The following is a 22942-nucleotide window of genomic DNA, read 5'->3' as shown; positions in this document are numbered from 1 at the left end:
TTCCAGCTCTCTCTCTGCCTTCCAGCCTTGCTCTTTAAATCAACTCCATCAACTGGATTGTATGAGGAAGACAGAAGATCTAGCGCTCCTTGATGGAGGATGGAGGGTATAGGGGAGGGTTAAGGGAAGAACCGGGAAAACTCATTCAGTGGGATATTTCACAGTCTTTAATGGCTTACGTTTGTAAGTACTAACTACTTCCCCAAACGTGCAAATTCGGTTGGCTCTGTTTCTCTTTCCTTCCTCTGCCAAAGAATTCAGTTCAAAACTCTGGTCTTCCAGTTCACTTTTTCCTGATGAATTCTATTGGATAACTCATCCTTATCTATCACCGTCTTTCTTTAAAATTTTATTTATTTAAGTAATCTCTACACCCAACGTGGTCTAGAGCTCAGGACACCAATATCAAGAGTGGCATGCTCTTCTGACTGAGCCAGCCAGGAGCCCCAATCATCGTCTTTCTTCATTATCATCAACCTCTTTTAGGAGCACAGAATCTAGCAGAGAAGACTATTTTAAAAAAACAAAGACAAGAACAAGAACATTACCAAAGAATCTCGGTATTGGAATGATAATACTAATATCGGCGCAAAATGTATGTTATAGACATTACATACATATCTCTTGTAGCATAAGGGACCCAACAGAGGTCTTCTTAAATGATCAATGAATACATCAATTTTCACACTACTCATTTCCTCTTGCTTACACCTTAGCAATAAGTGCTTATTTATTTACATGTTGTGTAGCGAGTGTTCGAGGACTTTTTCCTATGTATTACATCTACTTGATTCTAAACTTCTTAAGGGCAGAGAATTTATCCTTTTTTATGCATCTTCTACTTCTTACAAGAAGTAGGAAGTTCCTTAAATATTAAGAGATTAATAAATGCTGACCAGTATGAACCTGAGTCACAAAATTCAATCCCTCACCTGAAGCCCAAGCTTATAAAGAGACAGCACAGGATAATGGAAAGAACTTTGAATTTGAACCTGAACAGAGGAGCTGGATTCTAGCCCCAGTTCCATGTATTATTTACCTGTGAAATGGGGATAGTAACATCAAGCCTCACTACTTCCCAGGGGTTTTGCCGGCCTCAAATAGAATAGCCTTGAAAAGCTTTCCAAAGGCTCTAACAATGCTTTGCAGCCATTAAAAAGCATATCTTGTATGTATTGACATATAAAGATGTCAGAGATACATGAAAACTGTATAGTCTTCCTGAGGATTTCAGCTGTTTTAAAGAGAAAAAATGAGATATACTGTTATGTAAAAAAGAAGTTGCAGAAGAGCACGATTCAACACTTTGATTCAATTTTTTAAAAAAGATTGATTTAGAGAGAGAGTGTGCACGTGGTGGGGAGGAGCCAGGGAGAGGTAGAGTCTTAAGCAGACTCAGCACTGAGAGTGGAGCCCAACATAGGACTTGATCTCATGACCCTGAGATCACGACCTGAGCTGAAACCAAGAGTCAGACACTTGACTGACTGCACCACCCAGGTGCCCCTGATTCAATTTTTATTTAAAAACAAAAACAAAACAACCAACTGGGCACCTGGCTGGCTCAGTAGGTATAGCATGGGACTCTTGATCTTGGGATCATGAGTTTGAGCCCCACGTTGGACATAGAGTCTACTTAAAACAAAACAAAACTAACAAAACAAAAAAAAACCCCTAATATTAAGTCTGTGGATTAGACTCCAAACATTTAATAGTGGGAGCCTATACGAAGAGTGAGATTAAGGGAGCCTGTCGTTTTTTTTACATTTTATATATAAATCATATACGTTGTTTATATTAAACATATATTTCTGTATTTGCATTTGATCATTTTACAGTGAGTTCATAAACTTTACTGTAAAAAAAAACTTTAAAGCAAATGAGAAGTATTTTTTCATAAGATTTTATTTTTAATTATTTGACAGAGCGAGGCAGAGCACAAGCAGGGGGAGTGGCAGAGGGAGAGGGAGAAGCAGACTCCCTGCTGAGCGGGGAGCCCGACACAGACTTGATTCCAGGACCCCAGGATCATGAGCTGAGCCGAAGGCAGACGCTTAACCAACTGAGCCACCTAGGCACCCCACGAAGTAATATTGTAACATTAGATCTAATCCCAAGCATGACAAATTTTTGTTTTATAATTCTATTCTGTGGTTCTGTGAGGAATTGGTGGCAAAATATAATGAAAGGGACAGAGAGAACCACAGGGTTGGGATTAGGGGAACAGTGATGGGGAATAGAAGCTAGACCTAGCCAAGGGGCCATGGCCATTAGCTGGGAAAAGCCCCTCCTCTTCCTGAGCAGGGACTGAATTTCCAGGAAGAGACAGTCCTCCAGGCCTCAGAACCCAGTGCTGTCCTCATGACCCAATCCTCCTGCCTTCTCGTCCATTGGATCCTGGTTCCTTGGGATGTTTCTGCTCTCCTCAGGATCACTTAGAAGTTCCAAATCAAATAATTATGTATCCAGCTGGATGGGAAGTCAGAAAATCAGGAGCCTCTTAGTGAAAGATAGTGGTGTGTATCAAGTCTGACACCAAGCTGACCTTCCCACTTGAGGAAGAGGAAATGAGTTCAAGTGGAACATACTGACACCCTACTCAGCTGCTCATATACCCCAGAGTGGAAGGCCTCTCAAATAGCTTGATAATTCTATCTGGGCCAGGACCAAAGATAAACACTTCTGGGAATCACCCAGCCACTGGGATGCGTTGGAAAGTTCTATACCCCATGATAGCTCCATCCATTCATTCTCATACCCAGATCTGGTTAGGCTCAGCTGGATTGAAAAAATTTTAAAATAAAATATAAAAGCAAACACTTATGTGGTGCTTACACTGTGGGCCAAGTGCTGTTCTAAGCACTTAAATACAACAATGCTTTTAATCCTCCAAAGAGCCCTATGGGGGCAGAGACTATATTATCATTCCTATTTTACAGATGAGGAGACTAAGGCACACATTTGAACCCAGGTAGTTGGGCTCCAGTTCCATGCTCTTAACCAGTTGCCTATACGGCCTCTCAGCAGAGCATCATAAGCAGTATTTGCACATTGCTCCAGGCAGTGTGCGCCTGGAGAATCAATCTCTCCTTTGACCCCTATGGGCAGATACCGAAAAGTGGACCAGATGGCTGAGGCCAAACACTCCCAGTCTCTTGCCCTTCTCCCAGGACCAGGCTTGGGATGAGGGAGCAAGGCTAGAGGGGGAAAAGGCAGATCAGCAAAGACCCAGGGGACACAGGCAGTACCTGTCATAGAAGGGGCACTAGGCAGGCAGCAAGAAGCACAGTTTAGCTTTGGCTTTGCCATTCACTTGCTACATGCTCTTTGTAAAAGAAATTTACCAGCACCTAGTAATACACTGCACGGCATACAGTGGATGCCTAATGAAAATATATTTAAGGCTGAATGGACAGTGTCTAAGATGCCTTGGAGCTCTTAACGGCCTGTGCATCTGAGGAGACAGAGCCCTCCCCACTCTATCCAGCCCCTTTGGAGAAAGCTCAGCAGGGACAAAACTAAAGGAGCCTCATTAGTCTGTCTCTTCTTCCTATTTCCTTATCACTTAGGAATGTGGGGCCCCCTCATGCTTCCATTAGTAAATAATTACTGTCGTCCCAAACAACAAATCACTAACTAGGCTCTGGACTCCAGTCTAACAGACTTCCCAAATGGGCAGCACTTGAAAAGCCAGGTGTGAGCTAGCCTGTCTCCTCGCCAGATATTTACTGAGCAAACCACAGGCAGAGCACCCACTGTGTGTATATATGGTGGAGACAAAGGCAAAGAAAACACAACTTGCTCCTGTCCTCAAGGAGACCACACTATGGTAGAGAGAGACGGAAAGTCTACAAATAACTATAAAATATAGCTAGGTCCAGCTCAACGGGGCCGAAAGAGGAAGTGGAATTTTGCAAGAGGCTCTCTCTTAGCCTCGAGATGGGGGAAGGAAAAGGTATCTGTTTTTCTGTACTTCACCTCAACCTCTATTCCCCGCAGTCTGGGTGGGGGACCTTTTATTTTTCTTCACTGAAGAGGGACCTGAGACCCCCATCCATCCCTCCCCCTCAGTTTCCCCCTGCAGAAACGCATCCACACTACATTCCTGCAGCACCAGCTGATGTTATCTCTCCACACAGGTCGGAACTTGCAGGTCCTGGTACACCTTGCATCTTCCTGTCTGGAAAGTAGACTGGGACCCAGGGAAATAGCGTCAATCCTTTCCAAAATGGGTGGATCCCCCATCTCCAGCTCAAGCAAATTCCAGGACATACCCCCGAGCCTACTCTCCCTTCATCTACCCACCCCCCCTTTCTTAAGGCTGGCTCTGCTTCCCCTGAGAAGCCCGAGTTTTGGTGGGAGGAGGAAAGGGAGATAAAATCATGTGAGGCAGGGAGGGGCCCACAGAACTGGTGTTCCCACTGGTACAGTTTCCTGCCCTGATGGCTTCCTCACCCTCACTGAGGCTGGGTGGGGAAAAGTCAGGTACAGACAAGGTGTCCCAGTCCCTCAGCCATTCACTGTTTTCTCCTCCTGGCAGCCCTTCACTTAGGTTTCGTGCGAGGATACGGGACACAGGCCCGGGTGGACCCAGGTGGTGCTGGACAAATGGAGCATTCTGCCACAGGGGCAGAAGGCAGGTAGCATACATGTGCTGAGCTGCAAGCTTGTTTCTGCAGGAAATTCCCGGATTTGCCCCACAGGGTGGTCACAGAAGCAACTCGAGCCCCTGGAATCTGTTCAGTGGCATTCACCCCACATGCTCCAGAGACTCTCTCACCCTGGATGTGGAGCAAGGGTCTTGCTGGGCAACTAGAGAGGGTACCTGTCCCCAGGGTGACAAGATACAGAAGACCTAGGCATTTCCCACCCATTTCTAAGAGGCAATGCTACAGCTCTCAGTTTAAGCTGGAGACAGTCTTCGAGAGGCTAGAAATACAAGTGGCTTCTGCTGATGAGCCCACCTCTATCCTCCAACTCTCCAGGTGCCCACTCATCAGAAACTACCGAGGTGGGTGCAAGTGAGGATGAGCGAATCACATCAACGATCGATTACAAGTGTTTATTTTTAAATGGAAAGGGGAGAGGGAGTAACACAGAGGCAACGTTTGGCATCTTCTTTCCCAGCCATCACCCCCATGTGCTCCCCAACCCAGAGCCCTGGCAGGAGGGGCCCCAGGACAGGCTGAGGGCCCAGACAGTTGCAAAGTCAGTCATGGAGAGATCTGTACAACCCTGGGGAGGTGGGATTCAAGAGTCCTTCCCAGGCCCTTTGTCCTGGAACAGGGTTAGAGCTCGGGGGCATGGGGCTCCCCCGTGGGTGAGGGCACCCGCAGCTCAGCATTGTGCCTGACCACGGTGAAGAGCCCCACCACCGCTAGCAGAGCCAACACCATGACGGCAGAGCAGATGCTGAACATGTTCCGAGTGCCCGTTTTGTGATCACTGTCATGGAGAACTAGGAGCCCCAGGCAGGCCAGTAAGTGCAGGGGCACCCGGAACCAGTTGAGTACACCAGCTTGCTCTGTCTCAGGGATCACCTTTCTCCGCAGGAAGCTCATGCTGGGAAAGTATAGCCCACAGGCCAATTCGATAAGTAGAAAGGCTATGAAGGACTCCACTGGACTCTCCTGGCCTGGGCTGGTGGAGAAAGTCAACATGAAAAGGGAGAAGACAACGATGAGGACAGCAAGGGAGAGTAGGTGCATGGGCTGGAGGTGGTACCTCTTGGAGGTAGCGATGCGGTACAGGGAAGAGCCAAGCAGGCTGGCGGCCATGAAACTGGAGAAGACAATGCCCAGTGGAGCCCCATGTGGGTCCAGCACAGGCGTCCAGAGGAAGACAAAGATGAAGATGACGCTCTCAAACAGGGCTTGTATGGTGCCTAGCAGCAGCACGCGGCGGTCCGACAGGAGGCAGCGTAGGCCTCCAGCACAAGTCCTTGAAAAGGCACGCTGCCGATCGTAGTTCTCTCCCCAGTTATGAAGGGCCAAGGCCCCAGCCAGAGCCAAGAGAGGGATAGCGGCCACAAAGGGCGCTACAGGCCCCAGCCCCATCCAGCAGGCCACAGCTTCAGCTGCCACACCTGCCGCTACAGCCAGCACGTGGTTCCAGAAGGCAGCTCGGGCAAAGGTAGCTGGGATCCACTCAGCAGGGAAGTCATGACGCTCCACATGTTCATGGATGTACCAGGCCTCGAAGGCCGAGAACAGCAGGGCCGTGGACAGCCCACCAAGTGCTCGGCCCACCAGCAGCACAAAGTAATCCCAAGAGAGTTTGGTTAAGCAGCATAGAGAGTAAGTGAGGGAGAAGAGGACACAAGACTTCTTGCGACCCAGCCAATCCACAAGGGAGGAGGCCACCAATCCAAAAAGGACTGTGGAGGCAAGGCCACAGACATAGAGAATGGCAATCTGACCCTCCAGGAAGTGGTAATGCTGATAGAGTTTATAGAGGTAGGGGGCCTGGAGCCAGTCAGCTGCCAGGGCCAGGAAGTAGACCTGATAGAAGTCCAGTTGAAACCGAACAAAGGAGGGGTTGCTGCAGGCCCTTCCAGGGGGCTTAGCCCGGCATCTTGACAGTTCCAACCCCAGGCAGGAGACCAGGAGGACCACAAAAACAAGATAGGCAGTCACCAGCATGGCGGGCCCCCGGACGACCTAGGGAAGGAAGGGGGGTTCGGAATCACATCCATTGCCCAGGTAGCACTGTCAAGGGGCTGGGTGTCGAAGCAGAAGACAGCTCCACCCAACCTCCCCCCTGCCAACTGCATTTCCCCACCCCTCAACTCCACTCCCCTAGAGCTCAGACTGGAGGGACCAGTTGGATGGGTGGGTGGAGTGGACCGCCAGAGCAGGTCTCCTAGGACACTGTGGGGCAGGGAGGGGTAAGAGGAGAGGGGGGAAGATTGAGCATTCGCCCCACCCTTGCCCGGCATAGCAAAGAGAGAGTCCCTTTAATACAATAATCCCAGCCCCACAAGTTAAAGGGGTGCTGTCCTCTTCCACTACAGCTTCTGCATACTTCTATCACCTCCCATTCTCTCTGGGAAGCTCGTTTTTGCCCTCAAAGTCTTTCCATCTGTCGAGGGCATCCCTCCCGCCCGCGCGGGCCTCCGGAGTTGCTTCAGGGTCACGCGCGTGCATCTCGGATTCCCGCTCCTCCAGGTCATAGGCACCCCCCTGCGCCCCCTAGCCCCAGCCCAGCGCCCTAGCGCCGCCACACCTGCTCGCACCTCGCCCAGACCCCGTCTCACCTGCTGCCCCGGTCTGCGGGGACGCCCCGGACACGTCCGGCTCCAGGCCGCCCGGCCGCCCTGCCCGCTCTACCTCCGGCTGGGGCTCGGGTTTGGGTTCCAGCAGCGCGCCCGCCCCTCGCAGCCTGCTTCCGGGAGCCGGGTAGGCCTCTGGCCGCCGCCATGATGGCCCCATCACGTGACGGGGTGAGGCGTTCAAGCCCCGCCCCTGCTCCGCCTTCCTGTCCCCACACTGGCGCCCAACTTCCGAAGCCCGCGGTAAAGAGTAGAGGCGGTAAGGGCTGCGGCTCTCGCTCTGGCCCCCTCCGCTACCTTCCCGTGACACCCGCTCCTTCGACTCCCGGGTATCTGCGGGGCCGCCCCGAAATAAAGACCCATTTTCTCTCTCTCCCTCCGTAACATGGAGAATGCCTGCAGTCCCGCAGACTCGTGGGCTGGAGCATCCGAAGGAACACCGCTGCCCTAAGCCGAGCCGGCTCTCAGGGTTTCCTCCTCTCTCACCTTGGTGACCTCCGGGCCCGACGTCAGTATGGCCCCGACACCTGAGGGAGGCAGTGTGGTGTTAAGGGCTTGGACCCCCGCATGAAGCCGGGCTAAGGCTCAAATCCCACCCCTGTCACTTACCACTGCGTGGCCTTGGGCAAGGCACATTACTTCTTAGTGTCCCAGTTCCTTTGTCTGCAGTCAAAGGAGAGCAGTGCCCAAGTAAAAAAGGCTAAAGTTCAGCCCTGTTGCTGAATGCCCGCCTTCTGCCACTTAACCAGCTGTGTTACCTTGGAAAGGTTATTTTCCTTATACTCCAGCCTTAGTGTATCTCTGATGGCTTCCCACCTCACTCAGCCTAAAAGCCAAAATCTTTATAATGACCTATAAAACCCTCTATCCCCTGTTCCTCCACTACTTCTCTGACTTCATCTACAATTCTCCCTCCAAACTCTTTCTACTCCATCTATATTGGCTACCTCCTGGGGCTTTGCATACTGTGCCCTGAAAGGTTTTGGTTCTTCTCCCAAATACCCACATGGTTCCCTCCAGCCCCTCCAGTTCTCTGTTCAAATGTCGCCTTCTCAGAGAGGCCTTCCTGGGCCATCCTGTTTAAAACAGCATCACCACCACCTCCACTAGTAGTCTACCTGCTGTCCTTCCAGCCTCTTCCCCTTCGCTGCATTTTCTCCATAGCACTTAACACCATCTGGCACACTATATATTTTACTTATTTATTATCTCTTCTCCCTACAGATTTTTATCTATTTGTTCACTTGTATTCCCAGTACTTAAAACAGTTATTGGGGGGCACCAAGCTGGCTTAGTCAGAAGAGCATGTGACTCTTGATCAGGGGTGTGTGTGGGGGATTCTAGCCCCATGATGGATGTAGAGATTAATAAAAAAAAGAAATAAAGTTTAAAAAAAGCAGTTATTGGTAAGTAAAAAGCAGTCAGTAAGTATTTGATGAATAAATGAATAAGTTAATTCAGATAAATTAGCCTAGAAAGTGCTGGCCCATATTAGCTGGTAACACTCATCAAACAGTTATCTATATGCATCTAAACTCTGTTTTAAGAATTCCTGGGCTGGGCGCGTGGGTGGCTCAGTTGGTTAAGCGACTGCCTTCAGCTCAGGTCATGATCCTGGAGTCCCTGGATCGAGTCCCGCATCGGGCTCCCTGCACAGCAGGGAGTCTGCTTCTCCCTCTGACCCTCCCCCCTCTCATGTGCTCTCTCTCTCTCATTCTCTCTGTCTCAAATAAATAAATAAAATCTAAAAAAAAGGAATTCCTGGGCCATCTGCAGTATATGAATTATGTCGTGTCACAACAACCCATAAGGTAGGTACTATTACTATCCTTGATAGTTGGAAAGCTTAGATAATATGCCCAGAATCTCATGGTAAGAGACAGAGTTAGAACTGGGACCCAGGGGCGCCTGGGTGGCTCAGTCAGTTAAGTGTCTGCCTTCGGCTCAGGTCATGATCTCAGGGTCCTGGGATTGAGCCCTGGGTCAGGCTGGGAGCCTGCTTCTCCCTCTCCCTCTGCTTGCCGCTCTGCCTACTTGTGCTATCTCCCTGTCCGATAAATAAATAAAATCTTTAAAAAAAAATGTTAAAAAAAAAAAAAAGAACTGGGACTCAGATCTTTCCAGTTCCACACTCATGTGGTTTCTGAGAAGATGAAATGAGTTCACTCATTTGCACAGGTGATTAGTAAATGTTGGTTTCCTTTATACTAAGGCTTGGAGGGTAGAGGGTGGGAGAGCCTGGGATTACACCTTGAGAAATCCTTTTTTTTTTTTTTTTTTTTAAGTATGCTCCAACACGGGGCTTGAACTCATGACCCTGAGATCAAGACCTGAGCTGAGATCAAGAGTCCGATGCTTTTTTTTTTTTTAAGATTTTATTTATTTATTTGACAGAGGGCGAGAGAGGAAACACAAGTAGGGGGAGTGGGAGAGGGAGAAGCAGGCTTCCCACCGAGCAGGGAGCCCAATGCGGGGCTCGATTCCAGGACCCTGGGATCACGACCTGAACAGAAGGCAGATGCCCAACGACTGAGCCACCCAGGCACCCCAAGAGTCCAATGCTTAACAAACTGAGCCACTTAGGCACCCCGAGAAATACTTTCTTATGATAAAGTAAACAGCTAAGATTTATATCCTACAAGTTCCAGAGTGCCTTTATACCTAACTGGCAAACCCCTACAGAGTAGTGGCTCCCATGCATTCATCTAGAAACACAAAGACTCAAAAACCAAGATTTCCCCAAGGTCGTTCAGTGAGTGAACCAAATACTCTCCATTCCAGTCCTGGACTGAAGCTCCTTGAACTCATGACCTTTGTTTTTTTTGGGGTGGAGGTCATCCTGAATGAAGGCAGGAGTGGGACAGGATGGCCTTACATTCTGGCCTTCTGTTTTCCAGGAGGGAGGCCAGTTTTCTCCCATTGTTGAGCTACATTTTGCTCAAAAGCACCTGGCAGAGAGAGACTTACAGCAAGATCACATTATTTTGGATTATTTTTGCCTATTGTGGGACCTATTAAAAATATGTTTAGTCTTAAGGCTCCCCTGTCCCTTCAGAACTGAGAAGCACAGCTAGGAAAGGTCCTAACATGGGAAATGTGCCAGCAGAGGACTGGAGGGGATAAAAGGCAGCCTGTGAGCACAGCCCATCTCTAGGACATGCTTCTAGTAAAGGGCAAGGAGGGCTGAGGTCTATGTATTGCGGAGTCACAGGGGAAGTCCTCGTTTTCAGGGAAGGTGGGAGGATGCTCTGGGAATAACTAGGAACCTTGCTCACCAGAGGAACATTGTTTAAAACTTTTATTATGAAAATGTTCAAACATACACAAAGGTAGAGTATAGTTCTATGAACCCTTATATAGTTAATAATAATTAATATTAATAATAATATTAATTTTGTCACTTTGTTCCTTCTACTCCCTGCTTTCTGTCCTTTTTTGTTGGCCAAAATATCTAAAAGTAAGTATGTCACTTCACTCCATACTTCAACGTGTAACTCTAGGAAATAAGGCCCTTTGCTTACATAACCCCAAAGCCATTTTACATCTAACAAAATCAATACTGATTCCTTGGCATTGTAAATACCCAATCCATAATTAAAAGGCTCCAACTGGGGCCCCTAGGTGTCTCAGTCATTGAGCATCTGCCTTCAGCTCAGGTCATGATTCCAGGGTCCTGGGATCGAGCCCCACATCGAGCCCCGCATCGAGCCCTGCATTGAGCCCCGCATTGAGCCCTGCATTGAGCCCCACATCGAGCCCCGCACTGGGCTCCCTGCTCGGCGGGAAGCCTGCTTCTCCCTCTCCCACTCCCCCTGCTTGTGTTCTCTCTCTCTCGCTGTGTCTCTCTCTGTCAAATAAATAAAATCTTTAAAAAAAATAAAAATAAAAGGCTCCAACTGTCTAAAACTGTCTTTTTACAATTGGGTTGTCCAATCAAGAACCAAACAAGGTCCACGTGCTCCATATAATAGTTGTCCTTTTATTATCATTATTATTATTATTATTTCCCTCCTCCCCCAGCCATTCACTAGATGAAGAAATTGGGTCAGATTTCCTTGAAAAGTTTCCACATTCTGGATGTGTCTTCTCGCCTCCTCGCTGGGTCATTTAAATTGTTTCTCCATCCCTGATATTTCCTGTTAAGTGGAGGTTAGTTCTAGAGGTTTGATTTGAATCACATTCAGTTTTTGTGTGTGTTTGTTCCTTTGTTTGGGAAGAGTCTTTCATGGGTGGTGCTGAGGGCTTCAGATTACATCACATCAGGAGGTACACAGTAGGTGGTTGTGCCCTTTTTAGTGATGGTAAGATTCATCAGTGGGGTCAGGTGGTGACAGCTTGATTCCTCCATTGTAAAGTTCCCCATCAACCATCGTCTTTGGTTTCATCCATTCATGATTCTTGCTTTGATCAATTATTTCATTAAGAGTTGCAAAATGATTTTTCTAATTCCATATTCCTTCCACATTAGCTGGAATTCTTCTGTAAATGAGAAGTTTTCTCCACCACTTAGAGCTATTTGGTTACCCTGAAATATAGTTTATATAGGACAGGCAACATAAATGCTTAATTCTTTTTTTTTTTCCCAAAGATTTTTTTTAAACTAATCTCTACACCCAATGTGGGGCTTGAACCTATAACCTCAAGATCAAGACTTGCTCACTCCACAGACTGAGCCAGCCAGGTGCCCCAATTCTTTTTAATTGCTTATTTGCAGAATAAGAAGTTGGAAGAAGCATCATTTTTAAAAAGTTTGAGCTTAGAGCTGAGTAGGGACGAATTGCCTGGATCATGGGTAAGGAAAGGAAGGACTCTTCTGGTAGCTGTGTCCAGCCCTTGCAAACACCAGTGCTTGGGGCATGTGTGGGATAGACAGACATTGGAGGACTCACTGTCCTGGACCTCGGACAGCAATGAGATAGGCATGACGCAGGCATGGTGTGCAGGTACCTGTAGGACCCAGGGACAGAGAAAGACAAATATGGAGAGGCAGAAAGAAATAGGAAGTGAAAAAAACAACTAGACCCAGAAGACAGGGAGGGAGACAAGGACAGAAAGGGAAATAGAAATGAAAGAGATGGAGAATGAAATGCACCAGAAGCAGAACAGGATAGAAAAACAGAGAGGGGGGCCACCTGGCTGGCTCAGTCCGTGGAGCGTGCGACTCTTGACTTCAGGGTCCTGAGTTCGAGCCCCATGTTGGGCATAGAGCTTCCTTTAAAAAAAGAGAGAGATGTGTAAGGTGGATCGAAAGACCAAGAAAGCAAATAGAAATGAAGACACAAACTGACACAGGGAAGGGGGAAAGAAAAAGACATATATGTTAGGTAGACTTTAAATTAGATGCAGAGGGGTGCCTGGGTGGCTTCGTTGGTTAAGCGTCTGCCTTCAGCTCAGGTCATGATCCCAGGGTCCTGGGATCAAGACCCGCATCAGGCTCCTTGCTCAGCGGGGAGTCTGCTTCTCCCTCTCCCTCTGCCTGCCACTTCCCCTGCTTGTGCTCTCTCTCTCTCTGTCAAATAAATAAAATATTTACAATTAATTAAATTAATTAGATGGGGAAATGGAGAGAGAAATAGAGGGATAGAGAACGGGGAAAACTGATGTAGAGATAAAGTTAGGTGAAGGCAGAATGTCCCAGTGATGGAAAGAAGGAAGTAGAACTGGAGAGAGTGATGTAGACAGACAGAAGGAAGGGTAAACAGAAAGCTACACAGAGATAGAAAGGAAAGAACAAAGGGTCCCACAGAAGGAGGCTGAGAAAGAGAACACTGAAAGGACTTGAGGAATGTAGAGGGGTACTTAGGGGCTCTCGGCTTAGGGCCCAGTCCTGGGCAGATACCCGGGCTCTTACTTCCAGCTTCCTATTGGTCGCTTCTCCAAACCCCCAGCTCCACCCCCAGGGACAGGGGATTCTGACTAGCTATGTGGATGGGATCACTGGGACCCTGAGTCCAGGGTTCCCAGCTTCCCTTATCCCCATGCCAGATGAGCATGAATGTAGCAGGTGGGATTATTGCTGGAAGATTGAGGTCATGAGACTGCGTGAGCGCTCAGAGATTTGAAAGACAAGACATCCAGGCAGAGAATGCCAGGTTCCTAGAAGCAAAGGACCATGAAGGATGTCATGATATCCAAGGGGAGGGAAGAGCCAGGAACCCTCTGCTCAACTTTCTCTTCTGATCCAAGAGCCACTGACCTTCTTTGCCTGACTCAAGATGAGAGGTAAGGGGTCCAGAGACTCTTGGGTCAGTCAGGGAGATGGGTGGAGGTCCAAGGGGCAAGAAGTAGCCCCTTAACAAAGAATCCCCTCCTGCCTCTAGAGGAGGAATGCACCTTATCCAGGCAAACTACAGAGACGATGAGCCAAGAAGGATCTCCAGCAGAGGCTGACTAGAGGAAGAAAATGGCCAACTTGCTCACCTTCAGCAGCCATGAGGGAGGCTCTGAGAAACACGCTTTCCATTCCAGAAGTTGCAGAAGAGGAGGTTCTGGACCCAGCTGGAGCATGTCCAGAAACTAACATCAAAGCAGATGCCCCGCTCTCAGGGATTGAGGGGGAGGCCGGGGCTCTGAGCAGCCTTCTGCCTCTTCCTGTCTGGGCGAGGGGTCTAGCTGATCCCTCTCCTCACTCCAGAGCTTCTGTCTCCCCCGCAGAGGAAGCAGCTAGCAGAAGTGCTCCAGGAGACTGACAGTCTCTCAGGGGAGCGACAGCCCAGCTAGACTATCAGACAGTGCCTCTGAGAGGGGCGTTGTCCCCTGAAGCAGCGGCCAGTGGAGCCTGGAGGAGCCCCTCGGCCACAGCCACAGCTGTCGCTGCAGTCCAAGCAGGAACTTGGACAGGCAGCTCGGCCTCTGGAGCAAGGGGAAATCGGGCAAGATGAGGGGTGGCAGCAGGTCAAGTGCGGACCAGTGCATGGGATGCAGGAGCTGTGGGGACAAGTCAAGGGCGGGCAGGCAGGGCAGGGAGGGCAGGGGCAGGTACAGGGTGGGCCAGGGAGGCCGGGACAGGAGGGGCAGGTGGCTGCATAAGAGGGATACGCAGTGCAGGAGCAGGTGGGAGGAGGACAGCTAGGGCAGGGGCAAAAACAGGCGGAGGGGGGACAGGACAGACAAGGAGAGGCAGCTGGTGGGCCGTGCCCGGAGGGTGGAGGGGGCTGTTGGTGGGTAGCCTTCTTGTTCCGAGGCCCCAGGCGTAGGCCGAGAGAGAAGTCCATTCAGCTGCAGGAGCGGCCAGGCTGGGGGTTGGGTGAAGGGAAGGGCAGGGGTGAAGTAGGAGGGGCAGACTGAGAGAGGCAAGGGTAGGGGCAGGATTAAACCTAAGACACGGCTGAGCCTTTGCTGATCCTGCTGGGAGCTCAGACCTCCGCAGCCAGCCCTCCCCTTCCAGGCCTGCCCAGCGATGCTCTCCTGGAATGCTACCCTCCACTGAAAATTCTCTGCACCACAGCAGAACCCGTTCCTCAAATACGATGCTTTCATGCCTCCAGTCCTTTGTTTCCACCGTTCCTTCTGCTCTGCTCCCAATGCTCTCTTTCTTTTCGCTGCCTGGTGAAGTTCTCTCATCTCTGAAGTCTTCCCCTTTATTCGATCAAAATGTTTTTTCTTGAGCTCCAGGCACCTGACACCTGCCTGGGTAAGGAAGGACCCCTGCCCAGCGCGCCCTGGCCCTGACGGCCAGGCCGGCCACCACCGGCCCTGCCCTGGCTGCCTCTAGCTCCCAGACTGTTCCCCGAGGCCATTTAGGGAAGCAGCCCCAGCCGCCACCCCAGAGCTGTCTGAGACACTGAGCCAGGGATGTTGGAGGGAACTGGCAGTGGAGGGAGGATGCTTAGGTTCTGGGGATTTCCAGCCAGGGCAAATCCCAGGTGTTGGGGTGGGGGTGCTCAGCTGTCTCTGGAAGACTGACAACCAGCCTGGACAATTATTATTTGAGGACTTATCGTGTATCAGGGAGTGAATAAGGCAGCTAAGTTTCCTCTTTTATAGAGTGCCCATAAAAGTGAGGGGTGGGGCAGGGTGGGGACCAAAACCAAACAAGTAAATAAACAAATACATAAGCTTATTTTAGAGCATGAGAATGGCTGTGGGAAACCCAGGGTGTCCTGATGACAAGTGGCTCAGAGAGGTGGGCTCATCAGCAGGGGCAGCTAGTCAGCCCCCAAACTGTCAGGTATGACAGCGCTTAAAGGTTTGGGGCGAGATACAGTCTGTCAAGCCCCAGCAGACCAGGGGAGAGGTGCCTGAGGCTGAATGCATCCCAGGTGGCTGGGCTGTGCAGAAAAACAAAGCTGAGGAGGGGATAAGGAATGTGGGAGGTTGCAATATCAAATTTGGTGGTCTGGGTGCCTGGGTGGCTCAGTCAGTTAAGCGTCTGCCTTTGGCTCAGGTCATGATCCCAGGGTCCTGGGATTGACTCCCTGCTCAGCGGGGAGTCTGCTTCTCCCTCTACCCTTCCCCCCTGCTTGTGATCTCTCTCTCTCAGGTGCTCTCTCTCTCTCAAATAAATACAATCTTTTTTTTTTAAAGATTTTATTTATTAGGGGCGCCTGGGTGGCTCAGTCGTTGGGCGTCTGCCTTCAGCTCATGAGCGGGGAGCCCGATGTGGGGCTCAATCCCAGGACCCCGGGACCATGACCTGAGCCAAAGGCAGACACTTAACGACTGAGCCATCCAGGCGCCCCTCAAATAAATAAAAACTTTAAAAAAATAAAATTAAATTAAGTGGTCAAGGAAAGTGTCACTGAGAAGCAGTATTTTAGCAAAGACCTGAAGGAAATGAGGGAGAGAGCCATGGAAAGATCTAGTGAAAGAACATTCAGCGGAAGATTGGGGGTGGGGGTGGGGCAGAGGTGGCAACACTCGATGGGACTGGGGGCAAAGGCGAGAGTCCTAATGGCACAGATAGAGATCAAGGCAGGGGCCCCAACATGCAAGGCCCTGGGAACCCCCACAGGGACTTGGATCTTAGTCCGGTAAAAGGGAAAACTGCAGAGGGTTTTAGGCAAGAAAGCCTATGGGTCTTCTTGGTCTCATGCCTGACCCCTGGTTAGAAAGTTCTGCTTTCTATGTAATTAGTGTAACCACTTTGGAAAACAGTTGGGCATTATCTGATAACTGAGATTGCCTATAGGAACACTTTGACTCTTAGGTTTGGTTTGGCTTTTTAAGTAAGCTTAAAAGCCCCAATGTGGGGCTTGAACTCACCACCCTGAGATCAAGAGTCAGCATGCTCTATTGACTGAGCCAGCCAGGTGCCCCATGACTCTTAGTTTTATAGCCTGGAAGAACTCTTGCATGTATGTCCTGGGAAACGTGTCCAAGAATGTTCTTAGCAGCATTGTTCATGATAGGCATACTGAAAATAACTCAAACATCTACCAACAGTAGGATAAGAACATAAATTGTGGTGTATTCATGTGACTGAGTACTATGCAACAATAAAAAGACAGTTATGTGCAACCACTTGGATATGTCTCACAAACAGGAAGTTGAACAAAAGAAGACACAAAAGAATAATACAGTATCATTTCATTTATATAAACCTCAAAAACAGGCAAGATTAAGCAATATTGTTTAGGGATGCATGCATAGGTGCTAAAACTATAAAGAAAAACAAGGGGGGCGCCTGGGTGGCTCAGTTGGTTAAGCGACTGCCTTCGGCTCAGGTCATGATCCTGGAGTCCCGGGATCGAGTCCCACATCGGGCTCCCTGCTCAGCGGGGAGTCTGCTTCTCCCTCTGACCCTACCCCCTCTCATGTTCTCTCTCTCATTCTCTCTCTCGCTCGCTCTCAAATAAATAAATAAAATCTTTAAAAAAAGAAAAACAAGGAAGGGGCACCTGGGTGGCTCAGTTGATTAGGTGTCTGACTTCAGCTGGGGTCATGGTCTCAGGGTCCTGGGATCAAGCCCCATGCCCCCATGCTGGCCTCCCTGCTCAATGGAGAGTCTGCTTGTCCCTCTGCCCTTCCCCTGCTCATGCTCGTGCTCTCTCTCTCTCAAACAAATAAATAAGATCTTTAAAAAATCCAAGGAAATAATTACCACAAAAGTCAGGATGGTGGTTACTTCTTAGGGGAGGGAAGGAATTATGGGAAGAACACATGGGAGCTTCTGGAGCACAGGAAATACTATTTCTTGACTTGGACGGCAGTTAAGTAGGTACTCTGTTTGTTCCAGTTTATTTGTACCCCTTTCATAATGTATTTATATATTCTGTCCAGAAAGAGAAAATAAGGTATCATTTTTTTTCCTCTGGTCCATGCCCCCTTGTTCAGATAGTGATGCTGAAGTTAGATACTTCCTAGTCCATATACCTATCTTTCCCACCAGATCTCAAGGACAGCAGCCTTCCTTGTTTTTTTGGCACCTATGAATGCCTGGCATGAGGCAGGTAATAAATGTTTGCTGAATTGGATTGCATTGAATTTCCCAAGTCTCTCATCCCATGGAGAGAGGGGCAGTTGAGGAAAAGGAGGAAGCCTTCGGTGGTGAAGAGCGCTCAGGATCACCAAGACCTGGGTTCCCACCTTAGCTTTGCCACTTCCTAGCTGTGTGATTTGGGCAAGTTGCTTAACTTCTCTGATTCTCAGCTCCCTCTTCCGTGAAATGGGGATGATAACTGCTACCTCTCTGGACTGCTGTGTGGATTAAGGTGAATGCCTAGCACAATGCCTGAAACACAGTAGGGTCAACAAAGGATAGCTTCCCAATCCCCCTGGCCCCAGCCCCACATCTTTTCTTCAAAGGAATCTGCTAGATGGAGCAACCAGATACCAAAGATGGTCCCAGAAAGTGGGACAACATCTTTGGGGTAGGCCCCTGAAGCTAAGGTGAATCTGTAGTCTGGTAGAGAGCTGGCAGACAGGGAGATCCAACTGAAGCTGAACTGATCCCAGGCAGTCGGTGGGAGTTGGCAGGGGAGATAGGACACCAGGGTTCTGGGAGTTTCCATCTTGGGGAAGTCCCAGGTGTGGGTGCAGGGATGCCAGGCCAGCCCCACCCAACACCCTGGCTCCAGGGGATGTGGGCACAGGGAGGAAAGTGGGTCAGAGCAGGGCTGGAATTTAACCCCATTGGTCCCAAGACCTCTTTGCCAGCTCCAGAGGCCGCAGGGCCACAAAGAAGCCTGCTCCCTCCTCCAAAGGGCCTTCCATTCCTTTTCCTCAGAAAGGAAGACTTGGCACCTTGGTGTCTAGGCAAGAGGAACTGGAAGCCCCCCAGTGGACAGAGGAGAGATAACCCTCTAACCCCTGGATTGAGGTTCTGTACAAAACACTTCTACACCCGCCCACGTGATGACTGGCAGACACCTGGAGCTCTCACCTCACACATAGTCCAGGCAACTAGCCCTGCTCCCAGTTCCAGGGAGTGGGCCAGGTCAGGGCTGCATCAGGGAAGGGGAAGGGCGCATGGCAGAACAGCTTGGAGGAGAAGGCTTTTCTGTCTGGTGAGGCTCCAGCTAGGCAAACACAGGAATCCCTCACTCCGGGGGATTTGCCAACAATGTGGGGCCTTGTTTTCTGTGTATAATCTGAGGCCTAAGCCTGTGGTTTCCTCTTCCCTATCTGTGCCTCTATTTCCCTTTCCGGAGGAGGAAATGAAGGAGTGGGGGGGAATCACTCCAGGGCGGGGTCACCAGGTGTCCCGGGGCCCCTGCTTTGGCCTTTAGGAGGTGCTTATCATCTCTCCCTTGTAGCATATCAAAATCCACGTGGGGAACAGGAATGGAGGGACCCTCTTCTTTCTGGGGGGAGCAGGGTGGCTGGGAGCCAGGACCCTGTTCCAGGCCCGTTGCCCATATTCTTTTGTTGCCTTCGTTTCTCTCTACTCTCTTCCTCAGCTTTTCCCGGAAGCCTTTCCTGATCTCCTGGGCTGGGGGGACATCCCTCTATTATCCACTCTCATTGTACCTTATGCCTCTGCACACCAGTTATCACTTGCAATTGTGTGGATTATCCAGTAAACATCTGACTCCTCCAGCAGATTATGAGCCTGAGGCGGTATTCCCAGGGTCTAGTACAGTGCATGGTACACAGTGGATACTTAGAGGAGATCTGTTGAATTAATGAAGGGCGCATGTTCAGGGAAGAAACCCCTAGAATTGTTTAGGGTAGTCCTCAAATCCTGTGTTCCAAAATCAAGGCCTTATTCTATGTGGGGATCTGGGTGGCACTGAGGCCAGTAAGGGGCCTTCCACACACAAATTCATTCACCAGGAAAGCCAACAAACTGGCAAGCGGGAGAAGAGGCCTGGTCAAAGGGGTGGAATTGAGCAAGCACCCGGGGCAGGGCTGGCACCGGCCTTGGCACGGGGCAGGCCTAGGGGGAGGAGGTGGGAAAGGAGGGGAGGAAGGGAAAAGAGAAGACACGTGTTGTACAAAACATGTTTTCATCACACTCTCCCTGGGTGCCCTGGCCTCCAAGCTCCAATGGCACTTCCGTGCCTTAATGATGTCCTTGGGGGCTGTAACGCAGCTCCCCCACCTCCCACAGACATCTGCCAGCCACCTCTGAGCAAGGCATAAGATGTCCTCCCCAGCTCCAGAGTGGGCACGGGGTAATTACCCAGTCCATGTCCTCATGTTCCTGGGGAGAGGGCAGGGTGACAATGAGGGGTGGGGCAAAGAAGCACAGTCAGGGCAGGTGGGTCAGATGTTCTGTCGTCACCATCTCTCCTTTTGGTCTTTGTGATGAGGGAAGCAAAGGAAGCCTGGTCCTACGGCCCCCAAGAAATCATTTCTCCAAGTTGCCAGGGTGACCCGGTGAAACAAGCACAGAATAAAGGCTAGAACTAAGGATGACAGAAGAGTTCTCCAACCAGCTTCCAGAATAGGAGGCCCTCTTCCCAAGTCTCCTCCTGGAATTCCTGCATGGAACACCGGTTCCATTGCAAGAGGGAGAGAAGAAGAATCCGAACCCCTCACAATGCTCCACTTCCCTGATCCCCAGTCTGCTTGTTTTTTGTTTTGACTTCCAAACAGACCCCCGTCATTGGGTCCCAGGGAGGGGCGGGGGCGGAGGCGCGGCAATCCCCAGGGGAGGGCCCGGCACAGGGCGGGTCTTCCTGGGCATCGCCCCCTGGCTGCTGTCCTTGGCTGGGGACGGAGCAGGCCACCAGAAGGGAGGAACCACAGTTACCAAAGACGGATGGATGGACAAACACCCACCAGAGACAAAGACAGAGGCAGACAGACAGACAAACCAAAACAAAGAGAAGGGCAGAGACAGATGGAATTTTAGACCTGCTGACTCTTCCCAGGCTACAAGTGTTTGGTCCCCATGCCCCCCCCCCCCCCGTTAGCTTCCCTGCCCCCATCTGCTACCCCAGCTACACAGTCCTAGAACCCTAGCTCTTGGCCTCGGGGAACAGCCTCTGAGCCCCTTTAAGAAGGAGGGGGGGAAGAGTTGAGAGAGGAGATACCCAGCAGGAAAAGTGTCATGGGGGTGGTGCCTGGTTCTGTGTCAGGATGCCCGGCCAAGGGCCAGGGAGGGAGTGGTGCCCTCGCCGGTCATGAGGACAGGAGACTCATTCACTGTAAACCAAGTACAGATGTGCTGGGATGGGGAGGGGGAATTAGGGCCACATTCACAAACCACAGTTGGGCTCGCCCTTCTTCCGCCAGCCCCCAGCATCAGGGCAGGAGGGGTTAACTTTGCAGCCTCCTGGCAGGATCCCTGCCACATGGGCCAGAGCCATCCCACCCCAGCCTGGATGCTTGGGTCCAACTCCCTGACACTTGCCCCTCCCACCCTGCTGAGTGCTGCTCCCAGGGTAACCAAGCAAAGTCAACAGCAGCCAGGCCACCTGGGGACGGGACCCTGGAGTACCTATTCCCAGCTCTTTCCACCCCTGGAGTGAAAGGGAGGGCCTTGTCTGCACCCCCATTGACGTCTCCTGTTCTCCTGAGATAGTCACAGCATGCCCCTTCTTTCCCCCTCTCCATCACCTGACTCTGGCTACCAAAAGAGCCCTTTCCTAGGAGGGAGGACACCTGGCCTCCTAGGGTGGCAGTGAGGACAGAGCAGAGTAATTTCTGCACAGAAAATGTGATGACGTGATCAGGAGCCCACGGCCCCAGTGCTGGTCACCCTGGGATTGTTGCTGGGGGAAGGTCCTTCGGGCGCGTCTCTCCAGCCCAGTTCAGCCCCTATTACTGCTCCCCTTCTCTCCTTTCTCACTCCCACCCTTCCTCTCTGTGGGAGTGTCTGGGGTCCATGCACAGAGCCTGGACTTCAGACCCCTTCTTTTCTCTCACTCTGTCTTCAGTAGAATGGGGACAAACCTCTGGGTTCCCATTCTTGGGCTGAGAGTCTTTGTGGTCATGTTGAAGTCAGAGAGTGTCCCCATCAGACACTGACACTGACCCTGGGCATGCGCGCACATGTGCGCGTACACACACACACACACACACACACAGTCAACAACATTCGTGGCGCATCTACCAGGCAAGCAGGCGCTGGTTAAGGCAGACACACACCCTCTGCTTGGGCTTTCTCCCTCACACCCAGCCCAAGGCTCCTCCCACTCCCAGCTACAGTTCCTTCTGCCCTCACCAGTCTCTCCCCCTCCAGATCCAAGCCCAAAGGTGGGGACAACATTGGCAGCCAGGGACCCAGCCTCCCTAAATCCCGAGTTTATTCAAGGCAGGGTGAGGGGCGCCTGGGTGGCTCAGTCGTTAAGCGTCTGCCTTCGGCTCAGGTCATGATCCCAGGGTCCTGGGATCGAGCCCCACATTGGGCTCCTGCTGGGCGAGAAGCCTGCTTCTCCCTCTCCCACTCCCCCTGCTTGTGTTCCCTCTCTCACTGTGTCTCTCTCTGTCACATAAATAAATAAATAAATAAATAAATAAATAAATAAATAAAATCTTAAAAAAAAAAAAAGGCAGGGTGAGAGGAGGAGGTCTTCCAGCCCCTGGGCCTCAGCACCCCCCAAATCCCACTAATTAAACCAGTTTGCTCCTGGCACGAAAAGACCACCTGGGATAGGCTAGGGGAAGTAGAGACTACCTTGACCTGCAGGTGAAGGCTAAGCAAAGGGTAAAGACAGTGGCCTTTGCTTCCTACCCCAGCGCCATCACTCCACCCCTGGGATGATGAGGATACAGCTCCCATTGCCTCCCCTGAGGAGGTAGCAGAGACTGGCTTCACTGAACCACACAGCCTGGCCAGAGAACCCAAGCAGTCCCCCTAAATGGCAGGAAGGGGAAAAGTGCCGGAGAGAAAGGGTGGCATCATAGGCCCAGGACACTGACCTCTTCTGCCAGCCTTGCCCGGCCTCCTGGGGATGGAGCCACGGAAGCCCAGCAAATGGGAGGGGCAGAGACCCAGGCGTCCTGGGCCGCCCCGCCCCGCCCAGCCCTCCCCCCACCCCCCACCCCCGCCCCCCAGCCCCTGGGCACCGAGGAGGGAGCCGGGCAGGGGCAGGCGGCAGGGGAGGGAGGAGCGAGGGCGGGAGGGGGAGGAGGGAGCCGGGCTGGGAGGGAGGTGGGGGGGGTGGGGAGGGAGAAAAAGAAAGAAAATATTTTCCGTGTCCCCGCCTGCAGAGTCAGTGTGCGGTTTGGGAGAAAATGTGTCGGATATTTTGGGGCGGTCACGTGGGCGGGCGGGCTCAGAGAGGCCCCGGGACAGTCCCAGCCTAGAGCCCGTGCCCCCCCCCAGAGCCCCCCATTGCC

At 51.0% G+C, this 22942-nt stretch overlaps 2 protein-coding genes across 7 annotated transcripts in view; both read right to left on the bottom strand.

Annotated features, from left to right (window-relative positions):
- Window positions 1–5043: 5043 nt before the first annotated feature.
- Window positions 5044–7453, bottom strand: SLC61A1 (solute carrier family 61 member 1). The gene is made up of 2 exons (XM_036124091.2): window positions 7256–7453; window positions 5044–6659 (listed from the first exon to the last, which is right to left on the bottom strand). The coding sequence occupies exon 2, from the start codon at window positions 6639–6641 to the stop codon at window positions 5289–5291; it is 1353 nt and encodes a 450-aa protein (XP_035979984.1). The 5' UTR covers window positions 6642–6659; window positions 7256–7453; the 3' UTR covers window positions 5044–5288.
- A 3780-nt stretch (window positions 7454–11233) lies between these two features.
- Window positions 11234–22942, bottom strand: part of LOC144382374 (uncharacterized) — a 33174-nt gene continuing 21465 nt past the window's right edge. For 2 of the 6 annotated variants that reach the window (XR_013449208.1, XR_013449204.1), the window contains exon 3: window positions 11234–11795. Coding sequence is in view for 1 of the 6 variants with exons in the window: in XM_078076033.1 (XP_077932159.1) it covers window positions 13987–14484 (498 nt within the window). In the remaining 5 variants the exon portion in view is untranslated. Of the gene's footprint in view, window positions 12483–13690; window positions 15142–22522; window positions 22627–22942 lie in introns of those variants that run through there. The other 4 variants (XR_013449206.1, XR_013449207.1, XM_078076033.1 and 1 more) reach the window with 4 other exon arrangements.

The sequence above is a fragment of the Halichoerus grypus genome, chromosome 6 (assembly GCF_964656455.1).
Source record: "Halichoerus grypus chromosome 6, mHalGry1.hap1.1, whole genome shotgun sequence".
Lineage (NCBI taxonomy): Eukaryota > Metazoa > Chordata > Mammalia > Carnivora > Phocidae > Halichoerus > Halichoerus grypus.
This window is presented reverse-complemented; position numbering and strand designations above follow the sequence as displayed.

What these genes read in the sequence shown, in the direction of transcription:
- SLC61A1 (XM_036124091.2), bottom strand. Translation starts at nt 6,641, where the DNA reads ATGCTGGTGACTGCCTATCTTGTTTTTGTGGTCCTCCTGGTCTCCTGC.